Source organism: Aulostomus chinensis, chromosome 11 (assembly GCF_037954235.1).
Source record: "Aulostomus chinensis isolate RoL2024-O1b breed Wild chromosome 11, RoL_Achi_v1.0, whole genome shotgun sequence".
Classification (NCBI taxonomy): domain Eukaryota; kingdom Metazoa; phylum Chordata; class Actinopteri; order Syngnathiformes; family Aulostomidae; genus Aulostomus; species Aulostomus chinensis.
The window spans coordinates 9,429,370-9,451,405 of NC_141330.1; the positions used below are offsets into that span (position 1 = coordinate 9,429,370).

The 22,036-nt window shown below is 41.9% G+C and overlaps 3 protein-coding genes across 3 annotated transcripts; 1 reads left to right on the forward strand and 2 right to left on the reverse strand.

Moving 5' to 3' along the window:
• Positions 1–819: 819 nt before the first annotated feature.
• On the reverse strand, positions 820–7,093 carry mlf2 (myeloid leukemia factor 2). The gene is made up of 8 exons (XM_086218214.1): positions 6,776–7,093; positions 5,007–5,118; positions 4,876–4,911; positions 4,418–4,471; positions 3,913–4,041; positions 2,163–2,322; positions 1,817–2,031; positions 820–1,297 (listed from the first exon to the last, which is right to left on the reverse strand). Exons 1-7 carry the CDS (start codon positions 6,817–6,819, stop codon positions 1,820–1,822), a joined length of 747 nt encoding a protein of 248 aa, XP_086074340.1. The 5' UTR covers positions 6,820–7,093; the 3' UTR covers positions 820–1,297; positions 1,817–1,819.
• A 593-nt stretch (positions 7,094–7,686) lies between these two features.
• Positions 7,687–13,809, forward strand: cdc42l (cell division cycle 42, like). Its single transcript, XM_086218215.1, has 6 exons — positions 7,687–7,815; positions 10,234–10,338; positions 10,576–10,648; positions 10,745–10,854; positions 11,333–11,530; positions 12,670–13,809. The coding sequence occupies exons 2-6, from the start codon at positions 10,234–10,236 to the stop codon at positions 12,757–12,759; spliced, it is 576 nt and encodes a 191-aa protein (XP_086074341.1). The 5' UTR covers positions 7,687–7,815; the 3' UTR covers positions 12,760–13,809.
• A 566-nt stretch (positions 13,810–14,375) lies between these two features.
• On the reverse strand, positions 14,376–17,989 carry wnt4b (wingless-type MMTV integration site family, member 4b). The gene is made up of 9 exons (XM_086218213.1): positions 17,869–17,989; positions 17,462–17,714; positions 16,939–17,092; positions 16,404–16,488; positions 16,161–16,292; positions 15,728–15,870; positions 15,500–15,640; positions 15,223–15,385; positions 14,376–15,134 (listed from the first exon to the last, which is right to left on the reverse strand). The coding sequence occupies exons 2-9, from the start codon at positions 17,548–17,550 to the stop codon at positions 14,965–14,967; spliced, it is 1,077 nt and encodes a 358-aa protein (XP_086074339.1). The 5' UTR covers positions 17,551–17,714; positions 17,869–17,989; the 3' UTR covers positions 14,376–14,964.
• Positions 17,990–22,036: the final 4,047 nt, after the last annotated feature.

Sequence of the window (22,036 nt, forward strand, 5' to 3'; positions counted from 1 at the left end):
TTTAGTGGAGATGCTGGATGTTGTGCTCCGACCTTTCCTGAGTTAAACATATTCATTTAACATTGTCCTGCAGACCTCCCACCAATCCAGCCATTAGCTTGATGCTGCTTGCTGTGAGCGCATCTGCTCACACTTGCATCTCTGCAATCTTGAGGTGTGGAGATGTTGTCAAAGCAAACACGAAGAGGTGATTTGTGGCAGCAGGCTGAGACAAGGGTTGCTGGAAAATGGATACAAATATCTGGATGCGAGTGAATGCAGCTGACAAGCAAATGGTATCAAAATATAGACATCGTGAGGATGACACACGTCAGGGAAGACACATGCACAAAATGAGCTGCCTTGTCGTGGAACTTTAGTCGACGGAGATCTAATGATGAGGATGAAAGGAGACATGAAGACAGGTAGACAGGTGACAAGAGCAGAGCTCGCTGGAGGGAGGATGTGCATTTAAAAATAGTTGTGGATGTGATTAAAAGATACAGGCAGCACAGGAGGAGGCAAGCAGGGAGCGATTGGTCGTGAGAGGAGTGTTTCAATAGGCTGCTTGGCTAGTCTGGGCGTCACATGACCTTCAAAAATGATGGCACAGAGAAGGGGTAGCATACATATGCATGTACATGCAGTAGTAAAAAAAACAACCCTGCAATGTAGTTTCACATATTGTGCAGTGAATGAAGATTTGTCTGTACATTTGTAACTTCACTATAAAAAAAATGAGCTGAAAAGAAACCCAGATTTAGCAGATGAAATGCTCAACACCACAATCACCCACATTCTCAAACACCTGAGAGACACATTTTGCAATTATCAAACAATGTTTAATTAACTTTTATTTAGTTAGTTTAATTAGTTAACAGTATACAATTCACAGACACACTCGTGTCCTCACAAACATAAAATGGACTGTACAGCAGATGCACTGTATACTTTAGCACTTTCGTGCAGTGGGCAAGAACACACATCAAGTTTTGAGAATGAATATATATAAAGTGAGTGTAGTTACACCCCAGCATGTATAAGAGTGTGTCTTTGTGTGTGTGTGTGTGTGTGTGTGTGTGAGTGTGTGTGTGTGTGTGTGTGTGTGTGTTTGATAGTAACAGGAGACCATCAAACATGTGGGGTTTTGAAGTTGGTGTAATATGTTGTTAATGTATAGACAGTCCAGTCATATCAAACATTTATGACGGGCAGTTGTGACGATCATCAACGTCCGTCTTCAGCGTGGTTCACAGCATCGGGGAAATGTTCCCTCAACCTCAATCCTTCCATGGGCTCATTTGTACAAGTATGACACCTACAGCGAGAGCAAAGGAGAGCTGTAGCGAATATTCATCAATTACAACAGGTGCAGGGACAATTTATTGGGTTTTTAAAAGAACAAAATTAGCCGAAAGAGAGCTACAGGGACGACAGATCTTTTTACTCCAACCCAGATGTGATCACCACAGGATTTTTACACTTGATTTTGGATTACTGCGGCAAATAAGCTCTGTGGCCAACAAAAGTTTATGAGACTTACCTGCATCCTTCTGCAATCTAATCTTCACAAATGCACAACACTTATGATTTTTGAGGCACATATGCAATCACGAGAAATAAAAAGGTATCTTTAGGAACAAACTACACTGTGAACGCAATGCTTCACTTTTCTTCTACTTCTGATGACGTTTGTAGACACTTAGAAATTCACACGAGTAGTTTTTTCTGATGCGTTTACTTTGTGGAACAAACGAGTAAGATAATGTAGGAGAGCTCTTGAATGATATGCGAGCGATATTCTACCTCCATACACGAGGCTCCTGCTTCCTCTTACCTCTCACCAGTCGTAACGTGGACGGGTGGCGGGCTGGCGGTGTCTGGGTGACTCGTGCCGATGGCCTGGTGGGGTTGTTGAGCTGGGAGGGGCAGTCAGAGCCAGCTGCTGGCCTCCTGCCCGTCGATCTCGGCCGTAGTCCTGCCCCCGGGCATTTGGGGGAGCGTATCTTCCTGCCTGACTCCTCCACTCCTCATCAAACGCTGCAGCCTCACCTAGCAGCAGAACCAAGGGCAAGCTGTTCATCAACACATATCTCATCCAACTCCTACATTAATAGCTTTGAATTAGTCTCTAACAGAGTTGAGGCTTTCCTTTTCACGGTAAATAATGACTATATACTCACTCTCTTCAAGGTTAATGAAGTCTTGCCGTTCCTCTCGGTCTCCTGTACGACGATTTCGTGAACGCTCCATAATGTGTGCACGATCCCCAATATGGTGGCCGATGGCAAGACGCTCGAGGCCGCTTTCACTGTCACGAATAGACTGTCGTGTCTCACGGATCTGAAATGAATCGTTACAAGGAATTCAGTTTACCAAAGCCATGGAGGTGCTAAGCAGTACTCTGGATGAACTCTGAAGTATTTGTGTGGCAGCTGTAATATTTATACTGAACATGGTCTATTTATCATCACCACAGCTACTGGATCTCCAGTGCTAATGAGGCAGGAAGGCCAAAGTCATGCCTGGTCTGACACAGCGTGGAGCACTGTCAGGTTTGTTTTAGGGTCTGCTCAAAGGAATCAGGAGCCTGTATCACACCACTTCAGTGCAGGCTAGGCAATAACAGATCACAAACAGAAGCACAGCTGACGAGATCACGTGGTCCCTGGTGTTCCCTGACACCATTCTATCAATGATACATAGATGCTTGTAAATACTGATGACTTTTGCAACTCCTAGGATTTCAAAGATGAATATTTACTGGTTTATATATTGTTTTCACATATACATATATACACACACACACACACACACACACACACACACATATACATATATATACATACATATATACACATATATGTATGTATGTATGATATACACATATATACACACACATATACATACTGTATATACACATATATACACACATATACATACTGTATATATACATATATACACACATACATACTGTATATATACATATATACACACATATACATACTGTATATATACATATATACACACATATACATACTGTATATATACACACACATATACGTACTGTATATATACATATATATACACACATACATACTGTATATATACATATATAAACACACATACATACTGTACATATACATATATAAACACACATACATACTGTACATATACATATATACACACATATACATACTGTATATATACATATATATACACACACACATATACATATATGTATGTATGTATGTATACACACACATATACATACTGTATACACACACACACACACACACACACACATCCTCACTTGCCCTTTCAGATCCAAAAGTAGATTTTTTTTCTCTATCAAGATTTATGTACGTGCAAGATATTATGTTGTACACACGAGACCAATAAAATATAACTGGGCTTCAGGTGATGCTGTTTACCAGCACCAGTGTTGCACATTACAGAATGAAAGCAAGATTCATAAATATGTCATTTATGTAATGGAAAAGACAATTGTGATATAGTCAGATCTATCAACTGATTCATTCAGACATTAACATAAATGTTCAATCAGCTCTTTTGCTTCTGTTCCTGGCTTTAGCTGCTTTTAGCCTGGATTATGGACTTATAGCCCTCATTTTAGGCAGCACGGGGGCTCAGTGCTAAGCCCCCAGACTGGTCATTTCTGGGGGAATTTTTGCGTATGGACTTCCACCATCACATCCACTTTTTTTACATTAACATGCTCCCACATTACATTGCACACATCCACGTTGACTAAATGAGTGAATAACCACCTTCGTAATGCCACTTAACTATTATGAAGTTGCTTGGTTTTGCCAGAGATCCTGGATCTGTTGCACTTTGCGATACAGGCCAGTGGTTAGCTAAAATTTAACTATCCACCTGAACTGTCAGCATTTAATGGCTTATTCTCACCCCTCCAGGGCCTGTTCTCGTCGCGTGGGTTTGCTGATACACGTTAGGAGCTCCAGAGTCCGTGGAAGAGTAGGAGATCACCGTTGAAGAGGAGAAGGTCTGACAGCTGGGAGAACCAGACATTCTTTCCTGGAGGGGAACAAGCACACACTCTGAATGGGCATCAAACCAGATATGAAATACAGCGTCTTTCAAGAAATAATTAATCAAAATGTTCATATTCACAAAGATGTAATATGTTACTGCTCTTACATTGATTTAATAAAACTTTGTGGGTTTGTGACATTTTTGTTTTAACTACTTAACATTTTATGTGCATAGCAATTTCATTTTTTTGAAAATCTTTATATTTGGTATCGATTTTATTGTCTTGTCTTGAGTGTGTGTGATTTTAAAGAAAAGGCCATCTTACTGTGGTTTAGTGTGAAACCCTTGAGGACTTGCAACCACAGGGCTCTGAATACGGAACAGAAAGTCAGGCATTCTTCATTCAGGAGTTACTCACCATGTTCTCCATCATTTCTCCCATCATGCCAAACATGTCCATGAACCCTCCACCCTGCAAGATCAGTTAAAAACCACTGAGATCCAAGACCTTCTTCTCTTCATTTGGTAAAATTTGAACCCAAAAAAGATGCAAACAAGCTTTTGTTTTCTCAAGCTGACATGTAATAGTCCACTCACAATACATTTTTTAAACAATTGTTAAATAAAACGTTACATTCAATAAAATGTGTCCCCATATTTTTGACTGTGCTGTGTATCTGTGAACAACTAACTCGACCTGATTAGAAACGTCCCTAAAACCACATTCAGGCCCAGTTTGAATCAAACCCCATAGGTCCCGCGAATGAAAACACTTTTACAGAAATAATCTTCCTCACGTGGACTCAAATATGAACAGACACGTATGGACAGATAAGTGCTCTCGTCCTTGTCCAAGATGAAGTCACAGATACTCACCATTCCCATCATGCCAAAGGGGGTCAGCGCACCAGCCTGGAAGAGGATGCACACCAAACGTGAACTCAAAAAAAAACCTCCATAAAGGTCTCATAAATGAACAAATCTATAGAGCCAATCAACGTAGTGACCTGTCGGCGTGGTGCACGTGGCGGCTGAATCTGGGGGGTGAGTGCAAAAGGGTCAATGGCAAACGGTCCAAACAGGCTCCTCATCTGATGCCTGTGGGCTGCAAATGGATCCCTAAAGGAAAAAAAAGACTGCTGATTCTTTTTAGGTTTCACAACATTCTATGATGATGATGGTGGTGGTGGTGGTGGTGTAGGCGGAGATGGGAGAACTATGTTGTGATTCATACTTTAATGCTGCATTAATTAAACAGCTTCCTCTTAATGTTTAACACTTTGTTTTGCAAATCTTTTTCACATGTTAACTCCTTAAACTGTCACACATCCTTGAGTTCATGAAGACACGAACTCCTCTCACTCCTTAACGACAATCTTTTTGTTTGAAACGACCTCCGGTTACAGTCTGAAGGCATTTTATTTCTTGACTTATACTTTAACTGAGCAGATGATGTCACCCAGATCTCTAAATTGAGACCATGTCACTTCAAATATTACCTGAGTTGATTGATAATAATCAGCTCATTTCACAATTCTTGAAGCTCCTTGTGTTGTCAATGTATGGAAGTATTAACCAATGGTACAGTGGAAGCAATGCGTGTGGGCTGAGGATGGCTTTTATTCTGTGCAACGATGCAAAAGCTTAACATTTTTGGCTTTAAATAATTTATGCGTGAATTCCTGACAGCATAGTTTAATGGTCATTAACGAACCCCAAAATGTATTTACAGAAACTTTGAAATAATATATGTACCATCTATGAATACCCCTGTAGTATTTCACTTGTGTTCTGATGCTGCAGATTTTTTTCTCCAACTTCCACTGTGGTGGATCTAGTAGGGTGGACAAAATGTCCCACGAATGGTCACTAAATATATGGCGTGTATCAGCATAACCCCGTTCTAAAACTGGGGGAGGAGAAACATTTGCTTTGCACGTTTCACTGGATCGGGAAACTTGCTTATTTGTAATGACATATTGGTTTCCCAATGTTTTTTTTTTTTTACTAATGTTATGTCAATATCCTTATAATCAGTGGAGTTGCTACTCTTAAAACAATTTTCAATGTGAATTTAGTTAACTTCCCTTCAATTTCCTTCCCTGGACTGATGAAAGAAGCAATAAAAGGGTTTTATTTTGAGCCCCAGAAAACTGTGATGAGCCCTGGTCGCCTGTAAAACTACTGTCTTGTGTATGTTTAACATATGTACCAAATTATTTTGTGATAACATCAGTCGCTTTGACTTCTCAAGGAACCAAAGATCTCCAATCAGCCGTTCTGTTACATCCTGGCATTGTGATCAGTTATCGTGTCCAGTAATAACACTTGTAAAGGAAACACGTAGGTTGCATGCGTGTTGATGCAGAGCAAAGTTTGCAAATCAGTTCATGTGAATGACAGCGTGCACAATACAGGTATTTACCGTTCTGTTTTATGAACGTAGTAAAACAAAAACAAAAATCCTTCCATCACTCCCTCTTAATAACTAATTTCGGAATCTCCTGTTTGCAGTTGGAACGCAATTTAGGGAACAAAAGAGTGTGTTCGGTTCAGCAGCTAGTAGTTGATGAATTGGTGCTGTTGACAGCTAGTTTTACATTGTCTGTCCAATATGGTGGAACACAGTGGGCCCTCACAGCTGGCTGAAAGGACGACGGTAACGTTTACCTGCCTCAAACAGTCCAATAATAACACCGAACCTGCTGATATGACTTGTTCCTGCACACACGGACAGGTAAGAGCACGTTAACTAATATGATTAATCATTACTTACATCATGAAGGGGTCGTCATCAACGTCATTCAGGAATCGAAACATGTTAGGTGGTTAACTCAGCTGGCTGATGCTAGCCAGCTAGCTAGGTAAACAGACGCGTTTTCTCCGAGGATGAAACAGAACAATGGACTCGAACTCGTCCCAGGCTGCAACAGAGGACCCTTCACGAGCTCCGGTACCAAAGCTGTGATTGCCTGCTGGTTTAGTAACGTCACAATCAGCTCTCAGTCTCCCAGGGTAGTAAATTCCAGAAACCTGGGCCCGACATGAAAACGGAAGTCGGTCCTCTGACAAAGAAACGCAAAACTACTGCCAAGTCCCATCCGCGTCAACGCTTATGACTTCCGGCTATTTTATTCATCAACATAAAGCTCTTTCCAGAACATTTCCGTTGCAGTAGTCTTTAAATTCGCCAACTTAACCTTAGTGAAGCTTGGAATGTAATCGTAAACTAAGTGACTGATGCATCAAATGTACAGCAGGCAAAAATTGAGGGAATATCTGGGCCTTTGCGAGATATTTGGAGATGGTTTGAGATGAAATCGTAAAAATGTGTAGATACGTGTGAACACTATCGAGAATTCACTTTACTACCACACTCGGGTTCAGCTTTGAGCTGCCTAGTGTTGTTATTCCATCCTACTTCACACTCACGTTTATATTCTGTTTTTTACTGAACTTGATTTATTTGACGTGGAAGTCATACGTGCACAAAGTGGTATTTATCAGGCATGTTATAGAAAATGTCATGAGACATGAAACGTTTTCTAATTACTTTGTTATGGGGTAAGAAAAAAAATTATAAAAAGGCAACGGAAAATTTCCTCTAAATTATGTGCACCACTAGTAACAGTATATGCTCATTGCACCCTTCATCTTTTTGTGGCGAGAGCCTGCAATGTTCCTCATTCTCCACCAGGCGAAGCTGTTTCTATTCCACGGTTCAGATTGTGGCGCTTCTGAACTGCGGCTGCGCACAGAGTAATTCGACCCTCAAACCCGGATGTAACCAACGCCTAACCTGTCTGAAGAAAAACGGTGAGTAGAGTTCGAAAAATAGTTTGAAATAGCTAATTATTTCTTTTTACACACCTAGACATATATTGGAGAGTCCTGTTTAAAGTATCAAGTTTATAATGAGTAGAAAAGCTTGTTTATTTGTTGCCTAAATCCGCGGAGTGTGGAAGTGTCCTAGCCATCAAGCTCTATGAAGTGCTGGCTAGCATCAATATGGTTCATGAACTTGTCACAATTGTGTCTCTCTCCTCTTAACTTTCTAACAAGCTGTGCCTTCTTCAGACCGTAACGTAAAACGATACGAAGATGCTATGAATCTGTTCACAGGGAATCTTTCATTGTCACGCTTAACAATCCGACCGGACACAGGCAGTCATCAAAGAACAGTTAATCACTTTCCAGTTTTAATGTCTCCTTTATGGGTTCTAGCTTTCAGATATTGTGTCCTGAGGATTTTGGTGCTGTTGTTGTTGTTGTTGTAGTGTTCAGCCCACAGTCTTCCCCATGAACCTTTTTTATTTAGCGGAAGTCTTAAGCACTCTGGACTTCAGTGCGCCGACGTGTTTTTCCCCTGACATCTTCGGTATGTAGCCTGTGCGGAAGTGATTCTCTTTCTTCAATATTTTTGCTGGCACATGTAATAACAAGTCTGGTACGACTGATGTAAAGACTTCAGACCTTGTTCCTTCCAATTTACCAACTAGTAATACAGTCTTGACGAAATCCCCCACAGTGGTGCAAGAAGCTTGTCTTGCTTTAATGTATTTCAACTAAAAAAATATGAAGTTTAAGACAAAGTTAATAGTACATAATCAGATTAATGTACTGAAAATTAAAGTAAAAGTACAGAAGAGCAGTTTGTGCCATACATATTATAACTATAGTCTGGTCGACAGTGACATAAGGGAGTAAGAAAATGTATTGTTACCTTGGCCAGAAGTTTATGTTTGATTTTTTTTCTCATTATGATTCCTCAAACGTAGTTATCAAACACTTGTAACAATGATATAATAATGGAAGCAGTATAACTCAACGAGAACCTCTGTCATCCAAAACGATAGACGGCAGTCGACTGAATAACGGATGCACTCATCCATTACTTAGCACTAGTATTGGCTCGATACAGACCCAAATCACTGGATAAGATATCAGAATTATGCATAAACATAATCCAGTCCATTATCTTATATTCCAACACAAATACTCAAGTAAACATTGAGTAACATGCCATTAAGAAAGAAGAGTCAGGAGGGACAAAGACAGCTGACACGTGTAATGTGCATAACTGAGTCATGTTGCAAGTATTTCCTTCTGTTTGGAAGAAGGAAATAAACTGGACTATTGGTTTTGCTGTATGTATGTTCTTTAGATGGTAAACAAAGCAAAGTGCAGTCACACAAATGGATTATTAACTGCTTGGTTGTCTCACAGAGGGAGAGAGATTGTATGGGACTGATATCAGCATTGGCAGATACTCAAGGCTGTGGTATCATGAAAGAGTGGTCTCCATCCCTGAACTAGAGCTTGACCCACGCTGGATTTTAGGGGCTAAAACAGAGAGACAGTTGCACGCGAAGTAGGTTGTGTTAAAATAACATAAAGCAACACACAAATTAAACATAAAGCAACTAACGTAATTAATTTCATACAAGACAATGCACAAAAAAATGAGCGCACTTTTGGCCCCAGGTGTTGATTTAGCGTGTAAATGGGGAGTATTCAGCAGAGTCTGGAGGAAATTTAAAGAAGAAGCAGACCCCATGCATCACTGAATATTTTCAGTGGTTTTAAAAAACAATGGCGGAAGCAGACATGATCGTTACTGACCGTGTCATTGTGGTCTGAGATGCTTCGTAGGTCATATTTGGCTCGTATCTTTGATTGTTACACTCATCTTTGCTTAGGAACAGTGAAAAGTCTTCTAAATGATGGGAAATAGAAAAAAGATTTCCACCTTCAAAGTTGATTGATTGATTTCTTCACACCTTTAGCAACCTTTGGGTTTAAAAAATTGAAATTCAAAAATCAAAAATGTATATATGCCATTCATTTTGATTTATTGAATTAATTTCAAAACATGCAATCAATTTGTTTAAAAGATTTAATCTCCTGACAGCCCTTGTACTTATTTGGTAGGGGTTAAATTGATCTACTTTATGTACACACACTACAAGAGTAAGTTATCGCAAGTCAGTTACATAAATGGTAATACATTTCTGTAATATGGAGTCTGCGGTCTGTCACTGAGTATTTCCTGGCCATCTCATGTAAATGGGAGCCCATTCCCCATGTGAATACCTGGAGCTGTAAGTGATGTTACACTTGTAGAGATACATTTGATTGCGTCTGTGTTACTTCCTCTCTTATGTGTGTCTAATTGCTATTCTGTCCCGGCTGGCACTCTCGTGACGTTTCCTGTTTTGTGTCTCCCTTTTCTAGATGCAGACTATAAAATGTGTAGTGGTTGGGGATGGTGCAGTAGGAAAGACCTGCTTACTGATCTCCTACACAACCAACAAGTTCCCCTCAGAATATGTGCCTACGGTGAGAGATGATATAATGACTGAGTCATGCTGTTTTGTCTCTTATATAGAGTCATATAAAGACATTGAAGAGAATCTCCAGTATCATTATTTATCATGGTACGGCAAAAGTGAACAAAGCTGCTCATTCGTTACATTTCAAATTGTAATTTTTTTCAGTTGAGTCATTCCCTCATTAAAGCATGTTGTTGAGCAATGACTGATCTTCATGCTCTTTAATTAATTTTTTTTTTTTAAGGTTTTTGACAATTATGCAGTGACCGTGATGATCGGGGGGGAGCCCTATACACTCGGCCTTTTTGACACAGCAGGTAAAAGGAGTTTTCTGTCAAAGTCCCGATCGATCTGCCTTATTTGTACCATCTGACGAATATCTTTCCCTGTCTCTTCTGCGATGCTTCTCTCAGGTCAGGAGGATTATGACAGGCTGCGTCCTCTCAGCTATCCACAGACAGACGTGTTCCTCGTATGTTTCTCCGTTGTCTCCCCTTCATCATTCGAAAACGTCAAAGAGAAGGTCAGTTCAGTCGCTCATGAAGGAAAAAGTTTGACTTGTGTTTTTGTGTGAAGTATCCGCTCCTAGAAGATGTTTAAAAGACTGCAGCTTAGTTTCATAATGGCTGAATCCAGCAGCTTTCAGCTTTTTTTTAGCTTGAGACCCTAATAGAACCAAAATTACAAAAAATAGATACCATATGGTCTTAACATCTACATTTATTAACTACTAATCAAGAAACAGCTAATTATGAATAAAACTATTGATGACCCAAGAAAAACAGGCCCCTGATCCATTTTTGGTCCCAGCATCAAATCTGTTGTTTTTTTTCTCAACTAATTCCTCATTTTGTTTTGGGAAAAAATGCCCTTCAGCAGCTCAAATCCTAACTGTAGTCTGTGCAACATATCTGGCTACATAAGTCAATGCTATCTCGCAACTGTCCTTGGTTGCATCATATAGACTGCTGGGTTGTTCCTAATGTGAGTTTTCTTTTCAGTGGGTTCCTGAGATCTCCCACCATTGCCCACGCACACCCTTCCTGTTGGTGGGGACTCAGGTGGACTTGAGGGAAGACAACAATACAGTTGAGAAGTTGGCAAAGAACAAACAGCGCCCCCTCTGTTCTGACAATGGTGAGAAGCTGGCCCGGGAGCTCAGGGCTGTCAAATACGTGGAGTGCTCCGCTCTCACTCAGGTACGCTGCAGGATTGTCACAGTTTCATTAAACTGTTAAAGGAGTCTTGGATCAGATGATTGAATAAAGAATCTGGGATGAGCTGACGTCACCTCAGCACAAAAAAAACGTTGGAGTCTGAGGGCTCGGCAGTCCAAAGCCTGAGCTTTTTGTTCACTTTTACTTCATCCTTTTAAACTTTGGGCACATTTAAAGTGACCATATTAAGCTCATTTTCAGGTTCTTTCTCTCTCTTTTTTTAATCTTGGGTGTCTTTTAGAATTGGTTATCATGCTTTAATGTAAAAAAACCCAACAGCATTATTTTTCTCTTCTGTTGACCTGGTTTAGAAGTAGGGGAGTGACTGTAACCCACTCCTCCAGGGAATATCGCCACAGTCACGCCACGCCCCATGCTAGCTCATCTATGTCAAGACATCCCCCAACCTGAAGAGCTAGCACATGAGCCACCTCAAATGCCAACACGAGTTCAACAGGCTTACAGTAAAACAACCTATAGCATGACCAGACTGACTGGTGTTGATCCATCCTTGAACTTGATCCTTTACCTTCCTTCACTTGGTGGGTGCACAGCTGTGGTCAAGCTGTAGTCACTGTTTTTACACAGTTTTAATGCTGATTGCTGTCTTTGTCCCCGGTACACATGAATGGAGAAGAATCAGTTTGTGAAAAGTGTGTTTGATTCTCGCACGAGTGGCAGAAATGCCTTGTTTTTGTCATAGTTTTCACCCGCCATGATGACATATTCCATCATCTTCTTGCAGATTTCTGCTAGTTAAACCAAATTGTAAAATGATTAAAAATAGCTGTATTTAGTCCCAATTGTCAGAAGAGACAAATATCATTTCAGTGAAAAGGTGTTTGGGTAGGACTTTTGTGCGTGGAGCATCGGTTGAAAGTCTCTGGCACTTTTATTTTTTTGGGGGTCAAAGATTGAAATGAGTTTCTTGCCATCTGGGCCTTTAGTTTGCTGAAGTATTACATGAACTGAAATACTATACAACACAACAAAGGGAAGAGTAAGCCCCCCCCACACACACACACACACACACCGTGGCCAAAATATGGAAAAGCATCAGAGTTTCTCTTTAAAGTGAAAGATACATTTTTGAACTCTTGCTTTCTTTCCCTTTCCACCAGCGCGGGCTCAAGAATGTGTTCGATGAGGCCATCCTGGCAGCCTTGGAGCCTCCTGAGAACAAAGGCAAGAGAAAGTGCATTCTGCTATAGATGAACAACATGGCGGTGTAAGACATACGTGGGGTGATTCGAAACATCAGTCAGATCAATGGCCAATAATGAGAAAAGGACAAAAGAAAAGGGGAATGGTGGTACAATGCCATTGAGACCAATACTTGTGTGATTGTGCCTTCAAATCTACTTTGAATGAAGCTGAGAACTTCAGTGTGCAGTAAATGCAGCAACCATTGCAGCGCCACCTACCCTCATCTCTGAAAGCTTTTAGAGATTGCAGTGTTCACTCAAACTCTCAGGTGGGGCGGGCCCCCCCTGCCTGTCATTGCCCCCCCCCCTTCTTTTTTTTTTTAAGTCATATATATATCTATATCTATATTTGTCTATATCTATATCTATAGATATATATGACAATATAATTGCTTTTGGCCTTCTGTGTACTTCCTGAGGCTTTTAAAGCCAGTCTAAGGAAAGATAAATGGACAAACACTTCAGTTACGTTACATTTTTACAGAACTTTGGTTAGTAGATTTAAAGGGCAACTTAAGTGGTACTCTATTTGTTTTCTTTTCTGACTCTTGTGATTGCATGATGGAAACACAAGAGATTTACTGACACTCCAGACAAAAGTAGCTGTCCGCAACAGCTACTTTCCTCCACCCCCCCCCCCCCCCCCCCACAAGTGATTTTCAGGGAGGCCAAGTGCATTTTCACCCATTCCCTTTTACCCAAGCTGATTTAAGAATTTCTATTTTATTGTTGGTTTTTTTTTTGTTTTTTTTTTGTATATTGATTATGTGACTTTGCTTTGGGGAAAAAATGTTTTAGCAGTTTGAAACTTGAGCTTTTTTTTGTTTTTCAGATTTTTGTTGTTCAGTTTTTCATTGCTAGACTACCAACTCTTGAGTGATCGATGATGTAACAAGTTACGCTGTAATATTTTTGAATAGATCTTAATCGTGTGAGATTGAGATGGATAACCTTTGCTAGTAAATTTGTGGGAGTTTGTAATCGCAGAATATTTGTAATAAAACGGTTTAAGAGAGATGCAGGTTTATTTGACCACATTAAAGATATTGTGTGGCATTTCATTTCTCACTCTCGTCTGCTACCTGCAAAAATGCATAGATGCACTCATTGAGTACTTCTATATTGCAGGAAATTGGGTCAGTCTACATCACTCAATCCTTTACACCTTACATACACGGAATATTTGCATTATTGTCAGTTAGCGATACTGATATGCTCAGATACACCTGCACCTTTGTGTTTCTGTGCAAAGTTCACTATAAATCTGGCTGACAGATTTTCTCATTTTGACAGCTGACACGATCCATCTCCTCTCATAAGGTGGCTTTGAAATAGAGAAGAAAAACTACGTAAATATTTTTAAAAAAATCAGTATAAGAGCTTAAAACCTTTTCATGCTTGATACTCCACCGAGAATGTTCAAGGTTAAACATCCATTGTCAAACTCGAGTGTGACCATTTTTCTGATATTTTGTGTATGAGAAAACAAAAGCTGCAGAAACACTTGTATTTTGAATAAAACTACTGTGTTTATTAGATGTCAGGAGCATAGCTAAAAGCACTGGATGTGCAATGAACTTACAGAAGAATCCACTTGAGAGTAAAGGACAAAACGAAAGAAAGACTGATGTTAAGCAGAAGTTATTCTTCCTGTTGAAGATGTTTGCTGGCGGCTGAAGTAAAGACTCAAAGACTCCGATATACAAATAAATAAACCAAAACAGGGAGGAGAACATAAATACAGTAAATGCACGGAGACTGCTAGTCTATGACACAGCTCTAAAAGTGTTTGCAGGAAAAGAAAACAGTGCTGTAATGTTTCCCTGTTAGTTTTGGTTACGTTCAGCTTTAAAAGCTTTGTCTGTTCAGTGTGAAATTAGCTGTTGAGTTTGTGTCAGCGTGTGTGTTTACTTGTGTGCATGCATGTCTGTGCCTGCCCACTTGTCAGTTTCAGAATTTAAGTTTTGTTTCCACCATACAAAAGATTTTCTGTTTGTACCTTCAGCTTTTTTGTGCCTCTTCAGCTTTTGCGACAGAATACTCAAACTTCAGCCTTTCACTGCTCTGTTGTGAAAAATCTCTAAATTGAGGAAGATATCAGACAGAATAATTCAGTGATAAACGTGTGGATTAAAGTTGTCCTTGTCTGTGCTGTCCTTGTCTTTTCCAGTGTGTCTGGTGTTTGCTTGTGTTATGTGCAGTTGAGTTTTTCTAAACTCTGCAGGTGTGAATAGTGACTGTGTTCTTGCACTGCTGGCAGCGAACTGAGCAGCACCAGGAGAACTTGCAGGAGCAGCGCTGTACCACCTCAGCTCGGCCCGCTCTGAAGCCCGGCCCGCAGCACACCAGCTCGCAGCCGTCTGGTGCGAGCCGAGAGGTTCCTTGGGTGTGATTTAGAGGATGGCAAAATTATTTTCTGTCATTGATTTGGTTGACAATTTGAAGCGTGAGATATTTCACCGATCTTACCGTTGCATCTCCTACCAGCTGTCCCAGGGATACCATTGTCAGGGTCGAGATTGCAGAAATCTGGAGATGGTGCAAGGTACACAAGGTCTCTGGCAGCAGGGGGTTTGACCAGGGGGTCACGGGGCAGCAAGGCTGTCCTGGATCCTATACGAGTCAGGCGGACCTAACAGTAGAATGAAAAGCTACTCAGCTTGAGGTTTCAGAGGTTACTGCGTTTCTGACACAGCATCTGCTCCAAGCAACACAAATTCTTCAAGCAGGAAGTGGACTGTCACACCTCTGTGGCTCCATCAAAGCGTTCTTTAAGCACTATGCCGACGCGTCTGAATGGAGGCATCACTTTCCAGCAGGTCCTCAACTCGCAGGAGCCGGAGACACCGTGACACTTACACTCCACCTGCATGTTGTGAAGGATGGCCTGAAGATGGGAGGAAAGTTCAGTTCATTGCTGAGATCACAGAGGTGGAAAGACACAGAGATGCTGTCAAAGTGTGCCATCGCCAACCTTTCGACCGGCCTCGTTGTTGTGGAGGTTCATAAGTGGCCGTCCCGCCGACAGCCCTTTGGCTCGTTCTGGTTCATCCACAAACGTTTGGGAGAAAGCCACACCATAGGACAGGTTGTCACTGCATCCTGACCACTGGAAACCTGCAGCAGACAGAGAGACAGTTGAGCAATAATGCCCGCCAGGCTTGAGGGATTAAAAAGTACTTTCTTTTCAAAAATTCTCCTTTGAAGCTGACAGCGGATCAATGTCGAAGGGTAAATCCACACAGCGGGCCCGAGGCTTCATCCGTGTTTTGACCCAGCATGTGTCACCAGTGTTCGATCACTGCCAGAGATGTAGCTAAAAGTGCTACGTACGTGAAATTTGAAGGTAGCTGCAGTTTTAGGCTCTATGTGGATTTGGCCTTTGCATTAACAGAATACAGGCTCACCCTCTGGGCTGACCCCCCTGACCTTCCTGTCACAGCCACACCTCTCCAGCTCCCCGCGGGTGCAGGCTCGGGTCACGGCCACTGCCACTGCTGCTGATGACAAAGCATGCACAAAGGCCGCCTCACGAGTGCCTGAATGCAACAAAAGAGCACATGATACAGGGGGATTCCCATTTTTGAAGAGAATGTTTGAGTCACTCAATGTGTGGATGTTTCTGTAAATGTAGAGAGTTATGAGCGTACCTTGGTTCATGACTCTGCCAAATACGTTGATCCCACGAGGGGTGGTGGAGCAGTTCCAGCGGCGATTCCTGAACTGGTGCTGACACTGAGTTGGACAGAAAAACACATAACAGTATGATATGTGAACTCTATTGGCTCCAACGCACAATGGAAGGTTGTGGTTGCTGGACTTGCCAAATTACTAGGTATACCAATACAACAGCCCAGTAAATTTTCCTTTTATTAAGGTTGTAATGTTTTGTTTCTATTGGATCTGTTTGAGGAATATTTTGATGTGAATTGTGGTGACTTTTAAGAACCTCTCAGTATATCCTAGTAGATCACCACAAATTGCAAGCTCTAAAATGACTGTTAAGATAAATCTACACATTTCTCAGACAGATTCGATAAAAGCTGAAGGGAGCAGTTATTGCTGGGCTATTGTATTGTTGTATTGTATTGTATTACACTACGTTATTTTCTCAAGTGTTCCTGATAAAGTGAATGTAAATATTGGTGATGCTTCCATGTCATAAACCTGACACTACGACCATACCTCTTCTATGACCATCTCGGCAGCCTTGCGTACGGACTCCATGACCTCCCCCCGTGCCCTGCACACCCCCACCTGCCCTGCGGTCAGCCCCCTCAGCCGCGCACATGGGGCAGCACCGGACACAGGCCTGGTACGAGGCAGCCTCGCCAGGGAGCTGGGGTTCAAAGATGAGTGGAGATATAGTGATTTGCAGCAGGTTTAGGGGACAAAAAATGGATGTAATTAAGTAGAGGGACAGTGTAAAAGGAGAGGGAGCATGTAGAGAAGAAAAGGAAGCAAAAAAAGGAGGAAGAGGTAACAACTGTGAGTTTTAGAGAGGACGGAAACAAGGGGACAAGCAGGCAAAGACAGAGGAGGCACAGTGAAGGCAGAAAGAAAGAAAAGGGAAAGGTCACAAGGAGAGAGACAAAGAAGAAGAGGGGAGCCACTGAAAGGGATTTAGAGACATGTCACCATCTTTTAAATGTTACAGCATGACAAACAAACTCCCTCTTTCTCCTCCACCCATGCACGTTAGACTTACAGCCAGTTGGTTGCCATGGTGGGGTGGGTTGCCCATAGCAACAGGAGGAGGAGTGGTGCCGTTAGATTGACAGTGGAGACAGTTGGCATCAGACTGTCTGTCTGTCTTTCCGTCTCCGTGCGTCAGGCTGAGTCGTTGGACAGCACGCTGCCCGTCTCCACGGCTCAAGTGCTCAGCGTGTCTTCCGCCTGTCGGGTTGTTACTGCACTAGATTATGTTTCAGGTCCAGAAACTGAGGTTGATCCCCTCATATCTGTTGAAGGAACATGTAAACAGCTCAAAAACAAATATGCAGCTGGAAAAGTTTGCAAAATATTTTACCCATAAATAGCAGATGTTGCAATCTGTTTTTGATGTTGCAAATATGCAGAAAATACATAAAAGAAACACCTTACAAATAATCTCACCAGTCCACAGTTCTGCGGCATCCAGTTAGCCTTTGGTTTTGTGCAGATCAAACTGAGATTTAATCCAAATCTTGATCAATAAACTTGTTCACCAGTTGTTTCTGTAGTGCGGTCACTTTTCTGTATTGTGCTGACGCATGCTCATACCGACACTCTACAAACTCATCCTTTAGAGACAAAAATAAGTCCACACGTCCACAGTTACTTTGAACAAAATCTCCTCCCAGAAAACAAAATCCAGAAATGCTATCAGGAGGCTATTTGATATAAAAAGGACAAGGTGTCAGCAGGTGCTCGCTTCCATCCCAGGTCCATTTCAGGTTGAAGCAAAGAGAGAGACTGAGAGCAGTGAGAAGGGAGTGATGGGTTATAAAGGAGGTCGAGGGTGAGGGTGGGAGAGAGGACAAGCATGATCCAGGGTGTGGAGGGATGCAGAGGGAGAGGAGGGGGCTCTGGGGAGGATAGGAGTTGTACTATGCAGGTATTAACAGTGAACTAATGCCCTCTATTGAGTTTAATTGGCATGAGGCTTAAATAAAAAGTTTGAATTATTATCATCACAAATGCAATTAGTGTGCAGCAATTTGTATAAATGCATTCATGATAATGTGTGTGCGCGAAACGTGAACGTTGGAAACATCTTTTTTTTTTTTTATTTTAATTTAACAAATATCCACCAGGTGTCTTGATGCCTCACAAAACTGCCCCATCAGAAACTATGACACAGCATTTCTCCAGCCACATATATGTATACGCATGTGAGAAAGTGTCTTACCTAATGTTTAATTTTCCCAAACTTTGTTGCTCATTTTACGAGTTTCCCCCCACCTCCCCCTCTCCATCTCCCCCGCATTTGCCCTCTCGTTCTCCCTTTCTCCCACTCCCCATATTGTCTTAGAAGAAGGGGTGACATTTAGACAAGGGGAGGAAAACACACTGCCGACAAATATTGGAACTGAGGCAAATAAATCACGAGATAGGAGGGAAAGGAGGGCATGAGGACAGCTGTAGAAAGCGACATGGGTCTTACACTGGGGTTGAGGAGAAAGCAGCTCACAGGAATAACAATGCAGTTTTTGACTTTTAGTTTGAAAGAAAAAAAAACTTATAATGAGATTGGATTTAATGGGAGCAGGAGGGATTATGCTCTTTAATAATGTATACTTGTGAAGCATTAAAGGACAAGCAGAAGGCACAGAATGTGCCACAACTATGTTATCACCACACAATTACTTCAACTTTAGTTTTTAATGCTCAGTTTATTGAGTAGTATTTTCTGTCTGTGGTCTGTAAGCTCTTGAACTTCAAACTAGATGTTCAAGATATTGGCTTTAATAATCCAATACATTAGCTTTATCTTCTTTATTTCAATTTCATATACTTTATTTTTTCAGAATGATTTCCATACACTGAGTTTATAATACATAACTTTGTAATTACATTTTAAATGACAGACAGGACAAAGATCAACAACGACAATTATAATAACGACGATAATAACGATAATAATAATAATTATTATTATAATAATAAGTAGTATTTAATAAGTTATGGGTACTGCACCCCTCTTTGTGCATCTATTTCTTGAATTTAATGTTATTTTTATGGAACCCCATGTGAAACACCTTTTCTCAATAAGGTAATCATATTTTATTGTCTCCCCCCCCCCTGTATTCATTTTCAGGGTATTTATTTCTCCAGTATTGTGCTGAATAGGATGGAAGTACTGCCATTTTATGGATTTAATGGATGAATTAATTGATCCTGATGGGTTTTCTGTTTTTTTAATCTCAAGTACCAATAAAATGGCTTTGAGCTACAGCCTCTGATGGAACTTATTTACTGCTCTCAAGAGCTCATTTGTTGAATCAGTGGAGTCAGTGCGGCACCGGAACCAAACATTTGCAGTTTCAGCCCTTGTCCAAGAGTTGGTGGCCCATTTAGGTGAACCCTCTGACACCCAGTTCCTGAGTAAATCCATCCTACACCCTCTCTCTCTCCCTCTCTCTCTCTCTCTCTCTCTCACACACACACACACATTTTCCCGAGTCTATATCTGAAAAGACAGGTTTCTTGTAGGCCCCCTTTCCCTCCTTTTTTTTGTCCTCCTCATGTCGTATTCCTCCTTTGTGTCCCCTGTTTCTCCAAGTGACGTCTTCTGCAGTCTCCCACAGCAACACCATGGTGATGAGCAGGCCACTGTCATGTCCGGCGCCTCTGTTGTGCTCATCCCTTCACCCCTCTCTCGTAAATAACTTGTCCTCTTTTTTTATCTTTATCTTTCCCCCATTTTGTGGACATTTTATCATGCTTAAATGGTGCAGTGCTGATTGACTGTAGCCAGGTTGCAGAGCCTACAGAGATGCTTGTTAAAGCCTCAGCGTGACATATAGATGACTTGCATTCCCTCAGTTCTGGTGGGAGGCAGCAGCAGACTTTGAGTGACTTGCCCGTGAGATCTTACTTTGATGCGGTATAATTGACCTCATTCAGGGATTGATAGAGCCTCCCCTTCCCCCTCCACCTTTAAGGTCATTGGAGACATGACCCACCACCTTTTGCTCCATCATTTACTTCTCCTCAAGGAGTGTTACCTGAATGTGCAATCTGAGTCAGGGTGAATAATCATACCATGCAGGAACACGACTGCTGTGCATGAGTGTGCTCACATAGCACTCTGCCAACAAAGAGCTGAATGCACTGCTGTGTATAGATGTGTGTGGTGCGTGTGCGTGAATATTATGGGATGGCGGCGGTGTTGTTAGGCAGGGAAGTGGGGGTGGCAGAGTGGGCGGTGAGCTGTGTGCACATGGGGGGGAGGGGGCAGAGGGACGACCCATGAATATTATGGAATGGTGGTGGTGGTGTTGGGGGTGGGGGTGGTGGTGGTGGTGGTGGGGGGGGGGGGGGATGAGGAGGTTTGCAGTGGAAAGATAGCTGTGCATATGAGATAGAAGGACCAGGAGGAGATGTTGGTGACGGCGGAGTTGCACGTGAGTGCATGTGCACGCGCATACATGCATGTGTGAGGGGCATTCGAGCGACAGTAACAGACATCGGCCAGACATAGGCCTTTGTTGCTATGCGATCTGCATGTACTGTACGGTGGGGAGCATTGCAGAGGCCACTGTGACGGAGGAAAAGCAGAAGGTCCCTGAGCTTACGTTTGAACTCTTCTTGTTTCTACAGACACCAGCGCAATCCTCATTTTGAATAACATACTGATAGATAAAGAGTTGTTGTATGAAACACTTAATTGCCTTTTCATGGCCTTCACCTGTGCATCTTTGGCCTTCAGGAAGTAAAAACTTTGAACTACAGGTCAAACGCTGCAGACCAGGTTACTGATTTCACCCTTGAATGATATTCAGTGAATAATCAGTGGTATTCTAGTGCTACATCGTAATCTAGAATGAAAGTACAGCCAGACCAAATCAAAAGGCAATAAACCCATTTTTCCCCCCAACTGTGGTGCATATACTGCTAGGAGGGCAGACAATTACAACAAGGGTTACACAAAAGAAATCTGTAGTATCCTCTCCAAATCTTCCCTCAAAAATAAACCAGGGTTTTATGTTTTTCCCACCTACATACTGCGAAGACCTGCTCCATCACCTCCTGGATTACCCTGATCCATCACACTCCATGCATCTAAAGGCACAAGGCAGTGGCGGACCATGCCATAGCAGGGCTGTGGGCGGGTGTTCTATATCCAGCAGACCTATGACCGTTTCCCCTTGGATCGGTAGAAATCAGGCCCTTTAGCTCCCAGCATGTTGCAGAACTTGCTTAGATAAGGATAAACGTTTGAAACGGTTTTGCCCCACGCCCGAGGGAGCAGCGGAGACTATCAGTGGACGCAGTACATCAGCTGAAGACCAAGTCCTGAGTGGTGAAACCATCTGCTCCGGGGCTAGCATTAATGCTAGTGATGTTGATGCCATCTGTGGATCTGAGGAAGGCGATAGGCAGACAACATGAGATTGAATGTTTCAGAGGGTAGGAGACTTAATAAATGTTTCAGAACTGCAATTACCTCTGCCAAGGAGGTTCGATATTGATCTGCATGATAACTGGCACGAAGTTTCAACTTGGTAGAAATGAGTAACATGATGAGACGAAGAATCCGTTGCATTTTATTGCAAAAACCAGCATTCGTAAGTGCGTT

Coding starts and splice junctions, on each gene's coding strand:
- mlf2 (XM_086218214.1), bottom strand. CDS start 6,819: ATGTTTCGATTCCTGAATGACGTTGATGACGACCCCTTCATGAT. Junction 5,119..6,775: donor GATGACGACCCCTTCATGAT/GTAAGTAATGAT, acceptor TTTTTCCTTTAG/GGATCCATTTGCAGCCCACA. Junction 4,042..4,417: donor GAGAAATGATGGAGAACATG/GTGAGTAACTCC, acceptor GTTCCCCTCCAG/GAAAGAATGTCTGGTTCTCC.
- wnt4b (XM_086218213.1), bottom strand. CDS start 17,550: ATGCCAACTGTCTCCACTGTCAATCTAACGGCACCACTCCTCCTCCTG. Junction 15,641..15,727: donor ACAACGAGGCCGGTCGAAAG/GTTGGCGATGGC, acceptor TCCCATCTTCAG/GCCATCCTTCACAACATGCA. Junction 15,386..15,499: donor GCTTTGATGGAGCCACAGAG/GTGTGACAGTCC, acceptor TTCTACTGTTAG/GTCCGCCTGACTCGTATAGG.
- cdc42l (XM_086218215.1), top strand. CDS start 10,234: ATGCAGACTATAAAATGTGTAGTGGTTGGGGATGGTGCAGTAGGAAAG. Junction 10,339..10,575: donor CCTCAGAATATGTGCCTACG/GTGAGAGATGAT, acceptor TTTTTTTTTAAG/GTTTTTGACAATTATGCAGT. Junction 10,649..10,744: donor CGGCCTTTTTGACACAGCAG/GTAAAAGGAGTT, acceptor TGCTTCTCTCAG/GTCAGGAGGATTATGACAGG.